At 38.7% G+C, this 18,364-nt stretch overlaps 1 protein-coding gene across 1 annotated transcript in view; it reads left to right on the top strand.

The window, feature by feature from the left end:
* Positions 1 to 305: 305 nt before the first annotated feature.
* sos1 (son of sevenless homolog 1 (Drosophila)) overlaps positions 306 to 18,364 on the top strand; it is a 52,246-nt gene continuing 34,187 nt past the window's right edge. The window contains exons 1-6 of the mRNA XM_076295912.1: positions 306 to 1,361; positions 11,063 to 11,188; positions 11,846 to 11,977; positions 16,091 to 16,255; positions 16,395 to 16,604; positions 16,713 to 16,856. Coding sequence (XP_076152027.1) covers positions 1,275 to 1,361; positions 11,063 to 11,188; positions 11,846 to 11,977; positions 16,091 to 16,255; positions 16,395 to 16,604; positions 16,713 to 16,856 — 864 coding nt within the window. The 5' untranslated portion in view covers positions 306 to 1,274. The remainder of the gene's footprint in view (positions 1,362 to 11,062; positions 11,189 to 11,845; positions 11,978 to 16,090; positions 16,256 to 16,394; positions 16,605 to 16,712; positions 16,857 to 18,364) is intronic.

Below are 18,364 nucleotides of genomic sequence, written 5' to 3'. Positions count from 1 at the left end.
TTGTCTAAAACCAAAGATTGAGATGTATAACGCGAGGAGAGCTACAGAGACTGCTATGTTCTTTTCCGCCACTAAGTTGGTTCTTAACGTCATCCATCAACAAATCCAGCTTTTTGTCAACAGTGTTATTTATTTGAGTGTGTTGGTTTGGTCTGCAACTAAAGTAAGCAACTGCTTTGCGTGTAATTACAGTCACGTTACTTACAGAAATATGATCGGAAAATGGACCAGGTGTGATGGATCGGTTTTCTGTGTAAGGTGCGTCTATCGAATTCGTTGAGCGCAACAAGACATCGCAACGGCGTTCATTGCGCATGTACTGTTTTCCTCCACCAACTACTAACGCACGAGACAACAATCGCCAAAATAAATCAGCCGTCCCGGTGATAAAAACGCGTGAATTATCAAGAGCGTGGAATTACAAAACCGCCTGTTTCATGCTGTACTCCGACATCGAGCTGATAGGAAAATTAGTAGCTTTAAGTTAGGTGAGCTCATGGAGGATAAGGTGAGCAACCCTGCCGATGATTCTGTTGAAATGGGTCATTATGTATCGAACTGGGACCTTTGCCCTGTGCAGGCATAGCGCTTTCGTTAAGAGAATGGTTTAAATGTCTACTTGACGATAAACAAATTACAATCAAATTATTGGTACCTGTAAATCAGCATTTCCCATCTGATCATTTACCCGAGGCAAGATGCTAGCTAACATTAGCTTGTTAACATGCTAATTATCAACAGATAACCAACTTCCGATTTGGATCGATCAGTGTGGTCAACGTCAGCTAACGTTAGATCATTCCAACTAACGTTAGCTAACGCTGATGGCATCTAAGATTTCTGTTTTAGATGTGAAATGTAACGCTGACATAACGTTACCTAGTTCATACGAATACTGTTAGCTACTCCACAGTTATTGGCTTGAAGGGTGAGTGGACTTAGCTGTCCTAGCTAACGCTAGCTAGGTGGTGACATCTGTAGCCTACTGTTAGTAGGCTAGTTAGCTAGCGAGCTAACATTACTCAACGATATGACGGCCGCAGTACCAAGTGTATTCTGGGGAATTCTAACGTTACTTTAAAAGATATAAAGGCAACTGCCACACAAGACCACACAGCTTGGACGCCTATCGTGTTGTTGTTGTACTGTCACGGTGGCCCGGTGGTCCAACACCTTCCACTGCTTTCATGTGAGAAGAGGGCCGTGGGGAGACTCATCGCTGGCAACTCCTGAATTGCGCACGGATAAAGTTGGCTTGCTAGCTAACTAAAGCCATGCAAGCGGCACAGCTACAGTACGACTTTTTCAGCGAGGACAACGCACCGAAATGGCGGGGGCTGCTGGTACCTTCTTTAAACAAGGTAACGTAATGTAAACTCAAAATGATTGGCTGTGTCCGACTACATAGTTAACACAGGTTATACTAACGCTAAATTGACTCCCAGGGTTTTGAGCATTATGATTTTTTATGACACGATAGTGCTGTAACTACCCAGCTAGCGTACCTTAGGCCTGAAGAATAACATTTGCACGTAGATGTTTACAACCACCATACATTGTCTGGCATTTGGTTGATTGCATTGTGGTTTATGTCAAATTTGTGTAACTGAATGTCTTAACAGTTTTGCGAACTTTTTGACATAGTAGTATAATGCACTGCAGAGCATAGCGTTAACGTTTCGCTTAGAAATTCTAGCTACTACTGCCTGTCATCCTCAGCTTACCAGCAATCCATGGCAACAGAGTAGCCTAGTTCAACCTCATCAACATAACCTATCAACCATAATTATAACGTAGATCGTGTTGCATTGATCATATGTGATGATTGTCAGTACTTTTTCTCTGGATAAGAGATGGCAAAGAGTATTTTATTTATTTTACTTATACAGGTCATTTTGACACGCCATGCATGACTGGACGTTATAGCCTAATTACTACATAAACATACTACAAATGGGCCCAGCAATTGTAAAACACATGGTCTTCAAAATTAACCATAATGCATGAGTGTTATGTCTAGTGTTCAAATACGAATATTCAGATTGAGTTTTAGATTAGCCAAGCTAAATGCATAGGCACTGACAGAATGCAATTCCAAAGCCCTTTCATTTCGATCTGCAGCTAGGTTCCATGCTTTCTTTTGCTACCGTGTGATGAAGCATGCCAGCTTAGCTACCCATTTCAGGTTGCTAGAACTTACCGGGGACATTGGTGGTGGTTTGGTTTTCCTATGGTTGTTGAATGTTTTTGCTGTCAAATATAATGCTAGTTTAAGGTTACTTGTTTTTGTTTATAGAACTTTCTCCTAACGTGTAGATCTTGGGGGAACCTTTATTGAGTATCGCAATGGTGCAACACTATGCAACATTTTGCCACTTTGCCAAGATATGCTTTATCAGGTAGGCATCAGGAAAATATTTTACAGTGAGACATTGCTGCCTAGATATTGGCAAAAGACATTAAGCCTAGTTAGCATGTCAGAAAGCTTTTAGCAGTGTCAATAAAGTTAAGTTCATGGTCTTGGCTTCACTTTGCAACACTGTGCTGTGCGTACAACAGAGCTATCAGAACTCTGTTGTTAACATCCAGAATAAAGAACAAAGGACAAGGGTCAAACAAAGGGTCAAACAAAATGATGGAGAAGTTAGAAAAGTGCAATGATAAAGATGGGTATGAAAAATAGCATCCCAGACAGGCAGAGTCTCTTAGAGGTAAAGACCTAGGGGTATTCATCACTCTGTGTAAACCTGTGTGGACAAATGATGAAACAATGTCATTTTAATGCTTCTTAACATAAAATAGATAGATAGATACAGCGGTGAAAATAAGTATTGAACACGTCAAAATTTTTTCACTAAGTATACTTCCAATGCAGCTATTTGCATGAAATTTTCACCAGACATTAGTATTAACTCAGATAATCCATCCATATAAAAAATCTTAACATTAAAGTCCATAAGTAGAGTTATGTGTAATAAATTGGAATGACACAGGAAAAAAGTATTGCGCACGCCTGCTGAAATTTCTTAAATAACTTACTTTGGGGAAGAGCCTTTATTCGTAATGACAGCTTCAAGGCATTTCCTGTATCAGTCTCAGTATTCCGGTGTGATTTTGGCCCATTTTTTAAAAACAGATAGCCGTTTAATATTGAAGATTCCAGGGGTCCCTCTTGTGAATCCTGATCTTTAGTTAACTTCCAAAACTGTTCAATTGTAGCCTGACGAGCCAGACCCACATTAAAATGTAGGGTCTGGGCACTCACCGTTTGCAGTGCTCAGTCCGAGGGGCAGGATAATCGGTTGTCTTTCAAATTCCCTCTGCACGCAATAGGACAGCGCTGAGTCCCATGCATTTTCCCACCAGCGGAGCTAGTTGGCTAGTTCAAACTTTTGCCATTTTAAAACAAGCTTAACTCGTGTCATGCTGTTGGCCAACAGCAACATCCATCTTCTTTGTTTTCAAGTAGGAGGGAATTCAAGCCAAACCGTTGCAACTCTGCCATCAATCATTATGTTAAGCCCACCTAACAACTCTATACACATATTTGATTGGCCTGATAGAAGTTTAATTTTTCGAGCTCACAAGCCAACGGAGAGTTGCTAGACTAGCCCTGGAAGCAAATGTAATTTGCTGCCGCTAGGGTGCGTCTAGATTTCTAGGCTAGTTAAATTGGATTGAAGTCAGGGCCTTGATTTCCTTTCTCTGAAACCAATTGAGAGTTTCCTTTGCTGAATGCGTTGGATCATTATCTTGCTGGAAGGTCTAGCCATGTCTCATCCTCATCATCCTGGTGACTGGCAAGATTCTCCCGGAACAAAATGACTCCATTCATCATTCCTTCAACTGTTAAAAGTCTGCCAGTACCATGAGATGAAAAACAGCCCCACACCATGATGCCACCACCTCCAAACCTCACTGTTGGTATGGTATTTTTAGGGTGATGCACAGTGCCATTTCTCCTCCAAATATGGTGTGTAGTATGACATCCAAAAAGTTCAATTTTGCTCTCGCCTGACCAGAATACATTCTCTCAGTATTTCATAGGCTTGTCCAAATGTTGTGTAGCAAACTTTCAACGAGCTTTGACATGTTTTTCTTCAGTAATAGAGTCATGCGGTGTGAGCGTGCATAGAGGCCATGGCGGTGGAGTGCATTACCTATGATTTTCTCTGTAATCATTGTACCTGCTGCATCCAAGTCTTTCTGGAGCTTTCTCCAAGTGGTCCTTAGCTCTTGGGCTACTCTTCTGACTATCCTTCTGACTTCCTGGTCAGAAGGAGATCCTGTGCAGGGCCGGTTGATGATGCAGTGATGTTCCTTCCACTTGCATATAATGGCTCCAATACTGCTTACAGGATAATTCTAAAGTTTTGAAATGCATCTGTAACCAGTTCCATTGATATGTTTTGCAACAATAAGGTTGCAAAGGTGTAGGGGAGAGCTCTTTGCTTTAACACCTCATGACATGTTTCTTGTGTGACACCTTGGCAACAAAAAACCTTTTTATAGCCCATCAGTATGTACTAACCCAGTTTATTAATTTTCACAGATAGGAGGGGTTATTAATCTAACAACTTAGAGTAATACTAGAGTAACAACTTCCAATGTTTTACTCATAACTCTACTTATGGATATTAATGTTTGGATTTCTTTAATATGTGTGGATTACCTAAGTTAATACTAATGTTTGGTGATTTCATGCGAATAGCCTCACTGGAAGTATTCTTACTGAAAAAAATGTTGACGTGTTACTTATTTAAACAATTTAAAACAATACTTATTTTCCTCGCTGTAGATAGATAGATAGATTAGGGATGCACTATATATCGGCGGCCGATATATTATTGGCCGATAAGTGAAAAAATGAAAATATTATTATTGGTCCGATAACAGAATTCTGGCCGATAATTTGCGCCGATATTTTTTAAAGTCCTAATTTAGACCTACTTAAGGTCCGTCTGGCTACACTGAGCTACTTGAGCTTGGTTGGCTATACTTTTTCCTTAATATAATGTCAGCGGTGTGAATGTATTTCACCACTCTAACAAAATCTGTGAATATGCGTTCATTTGGGAATCTGTGCATCTCAAAATCCTCTCGTGAATGATCCGCCATTTAACCTTACCAGAGCGGAGCTCAGCCCTATCTAGAGTCGTCTTGTGCTGATGTGTTTGCACTTTACCGCGCTGGTCGGGGAAACAAATAAACAAACTCGTTAGTGGGACGAGTACATAAGTAGGCCTAGTTCTAAGTTGTGTTTTAGTATTATATTTGCATTACTTTAGCTTGGGTTTTGTATTATTACCTAGAAATATGCTAACCATTCCTGCTTCAGTTCCAGACAGGTCATCATAATAAGTTATTAAAACCTTCGGGGCTAACCCCTTGGGTCATTCCACGTCAATTCAACCAGGGCCCACGCACTTAGGTCTCAAAAAAATTCTGAAAAAATTACCAGGTGTACCTATGTTACCCAGGAGACACACTGTAAAATTACTCTTATGTAAGATCAATACTTTCCAAGATACGGCCAGTTTTACAGGGGGAGGGGGGTGTCGATTTTGTTCGGCCTCTTTTTTTTTTGTCAAAGTTCACAAGCCCACAGCGCAAGAACTAAACCATGTAGGAGGCTCAAATTTTGCATGCTGGTACATAAATAGGAATAGTATGTAGCAAAATCGTCACGTTTGGTCTGGATAATCCTGTTATGATGTTAAAAAATCATTTTGGTTCTCATTTTCAGAGCACCCAAACACCTTGTGGGAATATATAATAAAGATTTTTTAAATATTTTTTTCTTTATTCTCCATGATCTTTTCTTTTTTAAAACACCAATTTGACTTGTCTTATGCAAATCTTTCTTTTTCACTTTCCACCCTGAACATGGGCAAAATGCACCATTGACATCAATGTTTTGTATAGAGCTACCACAGGTTACTCTATACAACCACAGGTGGCAGTGTGGTGACTCTATATAAAGGAGAGTCACCACATGATCAATCCACATGACTAAAATGAACAGTAAAAGACACTAAAGATACTAAAAATACTAAAACAAGGATCCACATGTATGTACTGTACTGTATAAGCATGAATGATCCACATGAATGTAATGTAAGCATGAGGCACTTCCAGTAAAAGGGGAGGGACTGACCCTGTGATTCAATATGCCGTGGTAAGATGCTCAGTAAGGTGTGTGTCATGGTGGTAGTGCAAATAAGTCCAACAGTGCAACAGTGCAGGGTTTAAGTCTAGCGACCAGCAATAAATATGGACAATATAAGAGACCAGTATTAAATATGGACAATATAATAGAAAAATGTAAGCATAGTAATATAACAATTATAGTATAAGTATATGGATAAAACGGAGGAAAATGTAAACATAGTAATATAAGAATTATAGCAGCAGTGCAAGGATAGCTTTGCAGTAATAGGGTATCAGCCATTGGTCAAGTATGATGTGATGTTAGACCACAGTCCAGACTGGGAGATAGAGGGATGGGTTGTACATATGGGTTAATATAACCAGTAGACAGTGTAAGCAGTAACAAAGTGAACAGTTAATACAGTCAGAGTCAGAATTTTGAAGTATTTAGGGAGTTCACCGTCTACAGAGTACATACTTTTATTAACATATTCAGAGAATCCAAATAAAAAACAACAAAAATTCAAAAAACAAATTCAGAGCTGAAAAACAATATTGGATGGCTGTGGTCTTTTGGACCTCAGATGGTACTGCATTAAAACCAGACTTGTTTCTGTAAAGAAAATCATTGTATGGGTTCAGGAAAACCTCTGATAACCGTTGTCTATGAGAACAGTTTGAGTCAGAAACTTTACCATGCAACAGCCAAAATTGTATTTAGACATGATACAGAAATACCACCGTCATATCTCGGCCTGAGCTTGTTTAAAATGGACTGAGGTAACATGGAAAAAGGTCCTGTGGTTAGACCAATCAAAATGTGCAATTCTTTTTGGAAATCATAGACTCATCTGGGCTAAAGAGGAGAGGGCCTTTCCAAGCATCCAACCCAACATCTATGACTGTGGAGGTGCATTAGTGCCTACAGCATGGGCATCATTAATTCGGAATGTTGGATGCAGGTTTTATACAGGCCAAAATGAATTCTGCACATTTTTAACCCTTAGAACCCGATTGACGCAAAGTGCGTCAAAAAACACACCCTTTCTTCTCTGTTACATTGCTCCTGTTCATCTGTTCATCGCAACGAGATGAAACCTTTATTGCATGATAGAGAAGAAGTGGGGCTTTCCAAAGAGACTACGCACTTGTCTGTACGATCAAGTATGAAAATTTAAAAAATCATGAAATTAAATCAAATAGCATCATATTTACAGTCTATACTTCTCTGCGTTCACCTTCACACATTACTCTCGTTTGAATTACTCGCGGACCTGTGATCGGATAGATATGCCACGTATGTCAGATGAAAGAGGAGACACAGAGCTATCATTTGATACCAAATACATCCTTCTGGGTTATAAAAAAGACGAAGTGACAGCAAAATAATAACTTCATATAGCTGGACTTACCCCACGTTTTTGTCTGTTTTTGTGGCAAAGCATGTTTATCGTGTGTTTCTCTATGGCAAAACATGTTCATAATCTGGTTTTGAGATCCTAGCAAATTCCTGCATGGCATCCAATTCAAGGCTCACATTGCATCCCAATTTGTTCAACAAAGAAACACCTTTTTTGCCTTTACTTTGTTCATGGCAATGCAGTAAAAAGTTGAGAATCATCATGAGTGCATACACCATAGTCACACATGCTAACAGGCAAACTTGGGTCAAGTCAGGTCAGATCAGTTCGTGTCACAGATATGGAGCACAGAATGGTCATTTTTCATCGCTAAATAAAAAAATGCATTTATTTCCGTAAATCACACACCACATATTTCTGTAAATTGCTCAGCCCCAGAGTATCCCTCCAACATGGCAATTATATTGCCCGATTCAGGACAGCCTGCCCTACACACACATGAAATGCATGTAGAGCTATGAGCTTGCTGTGGTGAGATACAGGTCAAAATATAATAATTTTTATAATAGGATTTTTATATTTTAATTCTTTAAAAATCAAAATAAAATCAATGCTAGTACTAATACATGATCTGGATAGCCTAGACTCTGCTGAAAAAAACAATATATAATATGTGTGTGTGGCACTTACAATGACCAGAATAAATCCTTATGAATAAAGGTAGTGAAAATGCCCTAAAAACAGCTTAGGGTTCTAAGGGTTAAACAGTATTTCTCCATAGAAGAAGAGTCTGGGTGCTAAAATGGCCTGTCTGCAGTCCAGACCTGTCAAATTAGGTGCATCATGGAATGATAAACGTGATTAAGAATGCCTCATACTGTTGAGCAACTGAAATCCTATATTGGGCTGTCATGGGAAAACATTTACAGAATTTTGTTAATAAATTTCGACGGTAATAATGTAACCTATAATGTAACATTTGATTTGGTACAGCCATTCAAAGGTTGCGTATGCTCTCTATTGACTTCAGTTCACTATATTTGAAGGTAGCGTATGCCGAGGAGGATAAACTCATTTAGGTAATAATAATATTTAGGTTACCATGGTGATTACCTTTATGTCTGGATAACTGGTGTTGTGCTTCTACTCCCATGAAGAGCTGGCAGTAAGTGTTAACTCATTGAATGCCAAGCTGTTTTCAGAAGCTTTGTCCTAGAGTGCCAGCAATCTAGACCATTGTTGATGATTTTTGTACAGCCACAGCATATTCTGTGTTATAGCTATGAACACATACAAGGGCTCGTTTAAAAGGTGAGACTTTAAGCTCTCAGTGGGTGCAAACCGTGTATTTCTACACGCCTCTGTTCCTGAGAAACCCCACGCTAAACAGTGGCTAGTTTTCAACAAAATCCCTGTTTTTTTTTCTAGAAATGGAGATATTGGGTCTTTTATGAGTCACTATCACTAACATATTCGGCACTCTGGCAAGGGCGTGCCCTCTTGCAAGCGCGACTCGGCCTACCACTCACTCCGCTAGGCCCAGCTCGTGGTGGAGATGGAGCTCCCTCCTCAGCACGGTGTTCAGTCACTCCTTGTAATGTTTTTGACCTGTCGTGGTCAGAGTCATCTTGTCTTAGTAGAAAGGTGGACTCATCCAGCGTTGTCTGGCGAAAACGCACCTGCTGCAATATCTTTCTTCGACTTTTTCATTTCTCCCTTCAGCACCTGAGAAGTGTTGCCTGCAAAGTTTCTGGGAAGAGATCTAACGAGACCTACCACCTAGTGATAAACCCACGAAAATAAATGACCTGATTTTGACCTGGCGTGCATGTCACTGATAGGCTAATCAGTGACTGATTCGAAACAAAGCGGCAACCACCCAGGCCCCAGATGACCTTAACCTGTCCCTGCTTGTGAAATATTTCTGTGCAAATCTTCTGTCTTCACATCTTTTTCAGACCTTGAAATTGAATCACGTGCCATGTTTGGGCATTAATATCCTGACAAATATTTTCCCTAGCCTCTTCAAATTTTCTAGGGTGGAAGACCCTCATAAAAAGTGTGTAAACAATTTAAAGTCTGTACTAAATGTCTCCTGGCTTTTTAAAGGGCCCTAGATTTCGGAAAAAGTTGCATTAAGTGTGATATTAAGGGTAACAGTTTTGTTTTTTCATTTGGTATCAGTCACCATTTCCTCTTCAAATACATCAGTTTATTAATGTTCTCCAACAATTTGAAGTCTCCACATCAAATGACCGTGACAATAATAAGGATAAAACAAGGCGTGTTTGTATTTTATATATGGATATTTAACATGTAAAGTACCAATATTGTACCAAGTCCCATTCACAGAATAAATGCATATAGTTACAGGTGTTTTGGGAACACCAAAATGAACATTTACAATAAACAATAGATTTTAGTGCCCCCTCAGGTGAAACACAGCATAGCATTTTGCTCCTTTTATAATGGTGTTATGTTCCCAAAACACCTGTAACTACATGCATTCTGAGAATGGGACTTGGTACAATATTGGTACTTTACACACTAAATGTCCATATACTTGGCTATTTCCACATAGAATTTTATTGCCCTACCAGCTACCCCACATACCATTTCAGTTGCATGAAAATGACACAAAAATACAAACACACAAACACCTTGTTTTATCCTTATTATTGTCATTGCCTTTTTTTTGGAGACTTCACACTTTGGGACATTAACAAAGGATTATATTTCTAGAGAAAATACTGATTGATGGCAGGTGTGTCACAATAAAGGAGTTTTGAGACCCTCAATATCACTTTTTTTGCATGTTTTTTCTGAAACTAGGGACTTTTGTAAAACCAATGAGACTGTGGTACAAACGTTTAATGATTGAATCGTACTGAGAACATGTTTGTCTTCCATTCTACAAAGTTTGGCTAGTCAGGCTAGGAATAATACTTTTTAAGATATGAATGTCCAAACATGGCCTCAAAGATAAGGCCTTTTAGAGAGTGTAAATAAGCAAGGGCAAAAAGACTATGAAAACAATAGAATTGAACAAAAATATGTTACAGGTTTTAATTATGGAACCTAAACATTGTGTAGACAATCTTTGAGGAAATCAGAGTCTGTGCTGCAATCATTTTCCTGGATTTTGTCTGATTCGACACAGAATAACTCGTAGATCTTTCCGTAAAAAGTTTTCTGTGACTTTCATCATCTCTCTGCTTTTATTCATCCCTCTCACACATTTCTTTACTTCACTTTCTAAGTCTTTTTGCATCTTGCACTGTAACTATTGTTCTGAAGTATTGCTGAAGAGATCAGGCAGGAGTTATTGGATCGAGAGTTTGCAGTATCATTTTTCCACAAGTATGCAGTATATTGTGTAAGCATCCAACATGCTGTGAAAGCTAGCAGTTCTTCTGTGACCTTGGGAGTGTTATTTTTTTATTAACTTGCTTAAACATGCTTTTCTGTATAAAATTGTACACAGAAAAATGTCCATGTCCTAATTGTCTGCAGAAAATAAATGTGATGTATGTTGCTTTTTGTGTGTTCAGGTCCTGAGCCAGGTACACCCTAAGCTGTCATCCCAAGAGGAGGCCCTGCAGTACATTGAGGAGTTGATCCTGTTACTTCTAAACATGCTCTGTCAGGCACAGCCACGCACTGTGCAGGATGTGGCAGTGAGTGCAGTTATTATAGCAATTGCTCCAATTGCCTAGCCTCATGCATCATGCTTTTGAGAAGTGGACACATTAACTGCTTATAATTTATTTTGACTGTCTATCTATATTGCACACAGGAAGTTTCGTCAGACCTGCGTTCATATTCATTTTTTTCGTCTAACATATTCAGATTGTATTTTGTCTTTTCTCTAATGCCAGCAGATGAGTCTGATGAAATGTGCAGGTGCTTTATTCAGAGGTTTAAGTTCAAAGTAGTGCTGTTCTACCATGTATCCCTTACCATCACTCTGTCTCACTCCATATTTTTCATTCTTCTTTCTTTCTTTCTTTCTTTCTTTCTTTCTTTCTTTCTCTCTCATTTCTCCCTCCCTCCCTTCTTGTGCACATGGTGTAATCACAATTAAGTTCTTGAAGCTATACATGTGCTTTGCAGCTTCATATATAGTTTACACATCTACAATGAACTGACCCAGTGTTTCTCCTTTTTACATTCTGGTTTCCCTTCAGTAGAGAGCTGTAGATGTGTTTGTGCTGGTGTTTCCTTAAGTATCATGGAAAATCATTCACCCCTGAAATGGAAACGATTTGTTTTGAAAGTGAATTGTACAGAAATCTGGTCATATTTTCACTTTCTGTGTTCCTATGTCCTTTCAGGAGCGTGTACAGAAGAGTTTCCCCCATCCCATAGATAAATGGGCTATTGCTGATGCCCAGGCTGCCATTGAGAAGAGGAAGAGGAGAAATCCTCTTGCCTTACCAGTGGATAAAATCCACCCTTTACTCAAGGTACTACTTAAAGACTTATTATCTGTCAGATTCCGTCTCTGGGTATCAACTGCTTATGTGGCACATTAACATACACCAAATTAGATTCATTTGAACAGGTGCATGTCTAAATGAACACACAACTGTTCATTTAGAACACTCCAAGACCAGAAATGGTCCAGTTTTTCCTTGTGCACAGCCATTTGTTATGTCAATGGCAATGATCAGATGCTAAATGCTGCTTATAAGTTATTATTGAGATCATTCAGATTCCATCACCAATATCTTCATAATTATATAGAAGTTATCAGGATATGGTCTATGGACACACCTCAAGTTGTCATTAGGGGGTGCTATAACTATGGAGTGAGGATTGTCTCAAAATGATTTAAATTTATATAAAAGGATATATATATATACATATACATACATTTATAAATATCCAAATACAAAATACAAATATAAAAATGACATACAAATAAATAAACAAATTTATATAAATAAACGTGTCTTTGTAAATATATTTTCGAGATTTGAAAATAAATATGCTTGACTTTGTATGTGGAATCTGCATTTGTGAATCTCCTTTTTGCTTTTATGTCGATGACGTAATTTTGAGACATTCCTACTGCACACCAAGATCCACAAATAAATACCACTAGATTTGAATGTGAAGACACCCTCCACTGAACAACCAGCAGATGGCAGTGTTGCACAACATGTCTGTTATCAACTGATAGCAACTGAATATTTCCGACGCTGTTTTCCCTAGTTCAGTTCAGTCAAGTGGTCTACGACTAGCAGGATTAACGACATGGAAGACACTGGATTAAATGGATAGGTAAGTAATAACAACTAGCCAGAACGATTTATTATCGGTTTCGATGTGTAGTGCCGTTTTTAATGTCATAGACTGTATAAATAAGTCCATTTAGTCAGCGTACAGCTGCTAACGTTAACAGCTAGCTAAACAGTTGGTGCCTGTTCAGCTTTGTTGGTGCCTGCACAAAACACATTAAGTTAAGATTTCCCTTAAAATTCCTTATTGTGTCTTGCAACTTAAGTGACAGGCTGTGTTCTGTTCGCTGTTTTACAGATGTTGCAGATCTTACGTTACAGATGTTAACATAGCTTCGAGGTTAACATAACGTGAGAGCCAGCTCAGCTGAGATCGCTATCTGACAGACTGCCATTAATGTCAATATTGCTAAATGGACTTATTTATACAGTCTATGGAATTAAAAACGGCACTACACATCGAAACTGATAATAAATCGTTCTGGCTAGTTGTTATTACTTACCCATCCATTTAATCCATTGTCTTCCATGTCGTTAATCCTGCTAGTCATAGACCACTTGACTGAACTGAACTAGGGAAAACAGCTTCGGAAATATTCAGTTGCTATCAGTTGATAACAGACATGTTGTGCAACACTGCCACCTGCTGGTTATTCAGTGGAGGGTGTCTTCACATTCAAATCTAGTGGTATTTATTTGTGGATCTTGGTGTGCAGTAGGAATGTCTCAAAATTACGTCATCGACATAAAAGCAAAAAGGAGATTCACAAATGCAGATTCCACATACAAAGTCAAGCATATTTATTTTCAAATCTCGAAAATATATTTACAAAGACACGTTTATTTATATAATTTTTTTTATTTATTTGTATGTCACATTTTTATATTTGTATTTTGTATTTGGATATTTATAAATGTATGTATATGTATATACATCCTTTTATATATATTTAAATCATTTTAAGACAATCCTCACTCCATATATAACACAGTGACACACATGCACATAAATACACACACACGCACAAACAGACAGACACACACACACACACACATACATACATACATACATATGTATACATTAGGGGTGTCACGATTCTCCAAATCCTTGATTCGATGTAATTTTCGATTTTAAAGTCACGATTCGATTCAATTTTCGATCTTTTTTAAATATTACTATTAATGCATTCCTTATATGTTATTTACTCTTTTTGGCCTTTTCTTTTTCGAGGGGCTTTTATTTTGAAACCGCTTTGAAACCGTTCCAACCTCGAGGTTGTAATGTAAACAGAACTAACTTTAGGCTAAAACAGAGACGTGAACATAGTAAAATGAAACAACACAGAATGTTAATTTGATTGTTTCAGCACACTCCGAAGAGACCCAAGGTTAGTGTTCATGGAATATGTACTTATAAATGTGCATTTTAAGCCTTAAAGTAACTTTGGACTGTAATTAGACCATCTTTTCACTTGCTAAGTTGAGTAGGCTAAGTTAGTTTTAATTGACGTGAATGAACGAATACTTCCACACCGGTGATTTCAAAGTAGCAAGAGGGGCTTTGATTTCGGTAGGTTGATGTGTAGGCCTATATTTTAACTGGCTGCAGCCTAAAATTAGAGGGGTGTTGACGCTGCAGTTCAGCACGTGCATGTGTGTTTGTGCGTCTTGGCATCAGGGGTGAAAGTAGTTTTTATTTCTTGGTGGTACTATGATATAGAGTTATAATGCGCGCGCCGAAAATGTCACTTAGCCTAATTATTTATTATTTATTTATTTGTTTATTTACTGTATTATAGTCTACTTATCAAGCATTCACTAGGACTTCTTATCACTCTAGTATCACTCTTTAACCCACCTGTATCTGTTTTTGATCATGAATAAATTGCAAACACTTAATTTCAACATTTATTTATTTATTTATTTATTTATTTATTTATTTATTTAGCCTAGTTAGGCTACTCTGCTCGCTCCCACTTCCAATTGTTTTTTTTTATATAGGCTACTGTATATCATGAAACACGTTTCTTTGAGTCATGCTTTTTTATTTGGGAGACTGCAACATACTTCTGTCCGCTAAAACACTTTCATTATTGCTGCGCAAGATCTGGTTAAGCCGTACACACGCTGTCTGTCTCTTGTCTCTCCAGCGAAACACTGCACACATAAAACCAGAATAGGCTATTGAAACATCAACATATTTTTCTTTAGCCTGTATGTTTTTTTTATATTTGGGAGACTTTCCAAGAAACATCCGTCTGCTAAAACACTTTGGATACCAGTGCACGTTGGCGCAATTACTGTAGGCTACTGTACGCGCGCTATAGCTTGCTCGTTGTCTGTCCAGCTGCACGGGAGGTTTAGACACAATTCAGATACAGTTCAGAACGATGTATATGAAATATATTTTGGGGGAAACGTGTTGCTTTTGGTAATAACGTTAGCAGTTGTGTTGTCATGCTGAAAGTGCAATATTTTTCAGAGATAGTATAGTTTTCTTTCCGGTACGGCGTACCCTCTCCAAATATTTTAGTGGTACTTCGTACCGGCCAGTACCGGCTTACTTTCACCCCTGCTTGGCATACATGCTGGACGTGACATTGGGGGTGTGGCTGCATCGTCGATTCTACTTTTAAGTTCGAAGTTCGAGATTGAGATGTAATTTCGATCGATTTCGAAATAAAATCGAAATCGTGACACCCTTAGTATACATACACAAAAGCAAACTCATACATGCACACATTCATTTACATACACATGAGTTGCAAGAGTAGGGGATGGAGACAAATTGATGTGTGATTTATTTTTGCGGAGAGTGTGCAGGACTGAGCGGCGGTCATATTTTGTACCGCTATGCGGTACATCTAATATTTGGTATACAGTTATTGGATCTTTGAATTATACCAATTAGCAATTTTGAATCATAGAAAGCCAGCAATATTTGAAACCCAGCATATAACAAAGACCATGCTATGTGTTTTCACGTTACATTTCACTGTGCATTTCTGGAAAATACCAAATCACAAAGATTTTTTGTCAATCAGTTGAATCTTCTGTGTTAGTTGTGAATTCAGTGTTAATGTGAATTCAGAGGGAAAAAAGTCTAAAACATGGAAATATGGTGAAGCCAAAACTGCCTGAGACCTGTTTGTAGGGAAGACACTGAAGAAGAACGCTCTGTTTACAAAGACCAAATTCAGTTCTCAGTTTGTTTTCCTGAAGTGCTGTGGGAAAAGCGAAAGGGGAGGGTTATGTGTATCTTTTCCAGCTAATGTGAAGGATTTTGTAATAAACATTTATCTCCTTAAACCCATAATGCCATCTTCAACCCAACAGGAGGTACTTGGTTATAAAATAGACCATCAGGTGTCTGTGTACATCGTAGCTGTGCTTGAGTACATCTCTGCTGATATCCTGAAACTAGCTGGGAACTATGTACGCAACATTCGTCACTATGAGATCTCCCAGCAGGACATCACTGTGGCCATGTGTGCAGACAAGGTGGGAAGTTTTTTAAGGATCACCGTCATGCCATTTGGGGTTTTGGTACATATACACATCGAGTATATATGGGATATTCAGAATTGGGTTATTCTTAGTGTTAGTCCTCGGTCAGTCTGTGATTGCGTTGTCTTGACAGGTGCTGATGGATATGTTCCACCAAGACGAAGAGGACATTAGTGTCTTCCCCCTGATAGATGAAGAGCCGTCATCATCCGAAGAGCAGACTTACTATGACCTGGTCAAAGCTTTCATGGCAGAAGTTCGTCAGTACCTTCGTGACCTCAATCTCATCATTAAGGTGTTCCGCGAGCCCTTCGCATCCAACACCATGCTTTTCTCACTCCATGTAAGCTGCTGCTTTCACCTATGTGATGTTAGCTGCATTTTCTGTTTTTTATCTTAAAGCTTCAGTTTATGCCTTGCTTCTCTCATTGCCTGACTTTATGCCATTTAGGATGTGGAGAACATTTTCAGTCGTATTGTGGATATCCATGAGGTTACTGTGAAGCTGTTGGGGTTGATAGAGGACACAGTTGAAATGACCGATGAGGGTAGCCCACACCCTCTGGTGGGCAGCTGCTTTGAGGACCTCGCTGAGGTAATGGCACTGCCATTCTCCTAAGTAAATCTCAAATCATTGTTATCAGTAAAATGACATAAAGGGACATTTCATCAAGGCAGTGATTTTAAGATGGAAGGCAAGTGAAAGAAAAAGAGAAATGTAAACAATCAGTTTTACTATTCTTGCTAAAGAAGCTCACATTAGCCTTCACTTTAGCACACAGCATTTTCCAGGGATATAATTAATTGTCAATCAATCAATCAATCAACATTTATTTGTATAGCACTTTACAACAACCAGTAGGCGCTCAGAGTGCTTCACATCAGAAGCTAAGGGTAAAAACAGCATATCAAGCAATAAAAAGATTGACATGTAGACTTAAATAAATAACTAGAATTGTCACACCACTACAGCATATTAAAAGCCATTCTAAACAAGTGAGTCTTTAGTTTAGACTTGAAAAGACCAATGTCCGTTATTGTCCGAATATCAGGGGGTAGCTTATTCCAGAGTTTCGGGGCCAAAACCGCAAAAGCCTGCTCACCCCAACGTTTATACCTGGACCTTGGGACCTCCAACACCAATTGGTTAGAAGACCGCAAAGACCGGTTGTGCTCACGCAGGGTCAACATCTCAGATAAGTATTCTGGGGCCAGGCCATTAAGGGCATTAAAAACAAACAATAAAATCTTGAACTCTATTCTAAAACGCACAGGGAGCCAATGTAGTGTATAAAGAACAGGAGTAATATGTTCGCGTCTAGGTGTGTTTGTTAAAAAGCGGGCAGCAGCATTTTGCACAAGTTGCAGACGTGAGATGGACGTTTGACTCAAGCCAGCATACAAGGCATTACAGTAATCGAGTCTTGAACTAATAAAAGCATGAATCGCCTTTTCTAAATCATGCCTGTTAAGAAAGTTCTAAACTTTAGCCAGGAGACGGAGCTGGAAAAAACTTGTTTTAACCACATTACTGATTTGCTTGTCAAATTTCATGTTACAATCAAAAGTAACCCCCAAATTTCTAACAGCTGGCTTGAGCTCCCAAACAAAGAGCGTGTGTGAAATAATAGGAATAATATAAAATACTTTGATTGCACTGTAAAAACCTGTCTGACCGTGCTGCAAAACAATTTTTTTATATTGGCCTCTACACAGTTAAATATACTTTAAAGTGATCACTTCCCATATTATTGTCATGGTGGCTATGTTGATAGTTCGGTTACTGCATTAATAGGCCTACACAATAAACAATGCATGCACAGAAGTACAATGATTGACACACATGGACCGTTAAGCTTGCATCAACATTACTTCCTCTTGGTGTCGCCAGTCTGCAATATACACACACACACACACACACACACACACACACACACACACACACACACACACACACACACACACACACACACAGTGCAACTGGAAAGTTTTCAGACCCTTTCAAGTTTTCCACATGTTGTTATGTTTCAAACTCATCTTAAAATGGATTTAATTCACTCTTTTTGTCATCAATCTACAATACTCCCATTCAAATTGACAGTC

The sequence above is a fragment of the Alosa pseudoharengus genome, unplaced genomic scaffold, assembly GCF_046254945.1.
Source record: "Alosa pseudoharengus isolate Yale_2024_CS ecotype anadromous, Long Island Sound unplaced genomic scaffold, YU_APseudo_1.1 YU_APseudo_1.1_scf_1, whole genome shotgun sequence".
Taxonomy (NCBI): Eukaryota; Metazoa; Chordata; class Actinopteri; order Clupeiformes; family Clupeidae; genus Alosa; species Alosa pseudoharengus.
Note: the sequence above shows the minus strand (reverse complement) of the source record. Positions and strands in the feature narration are given on the sequence as shown.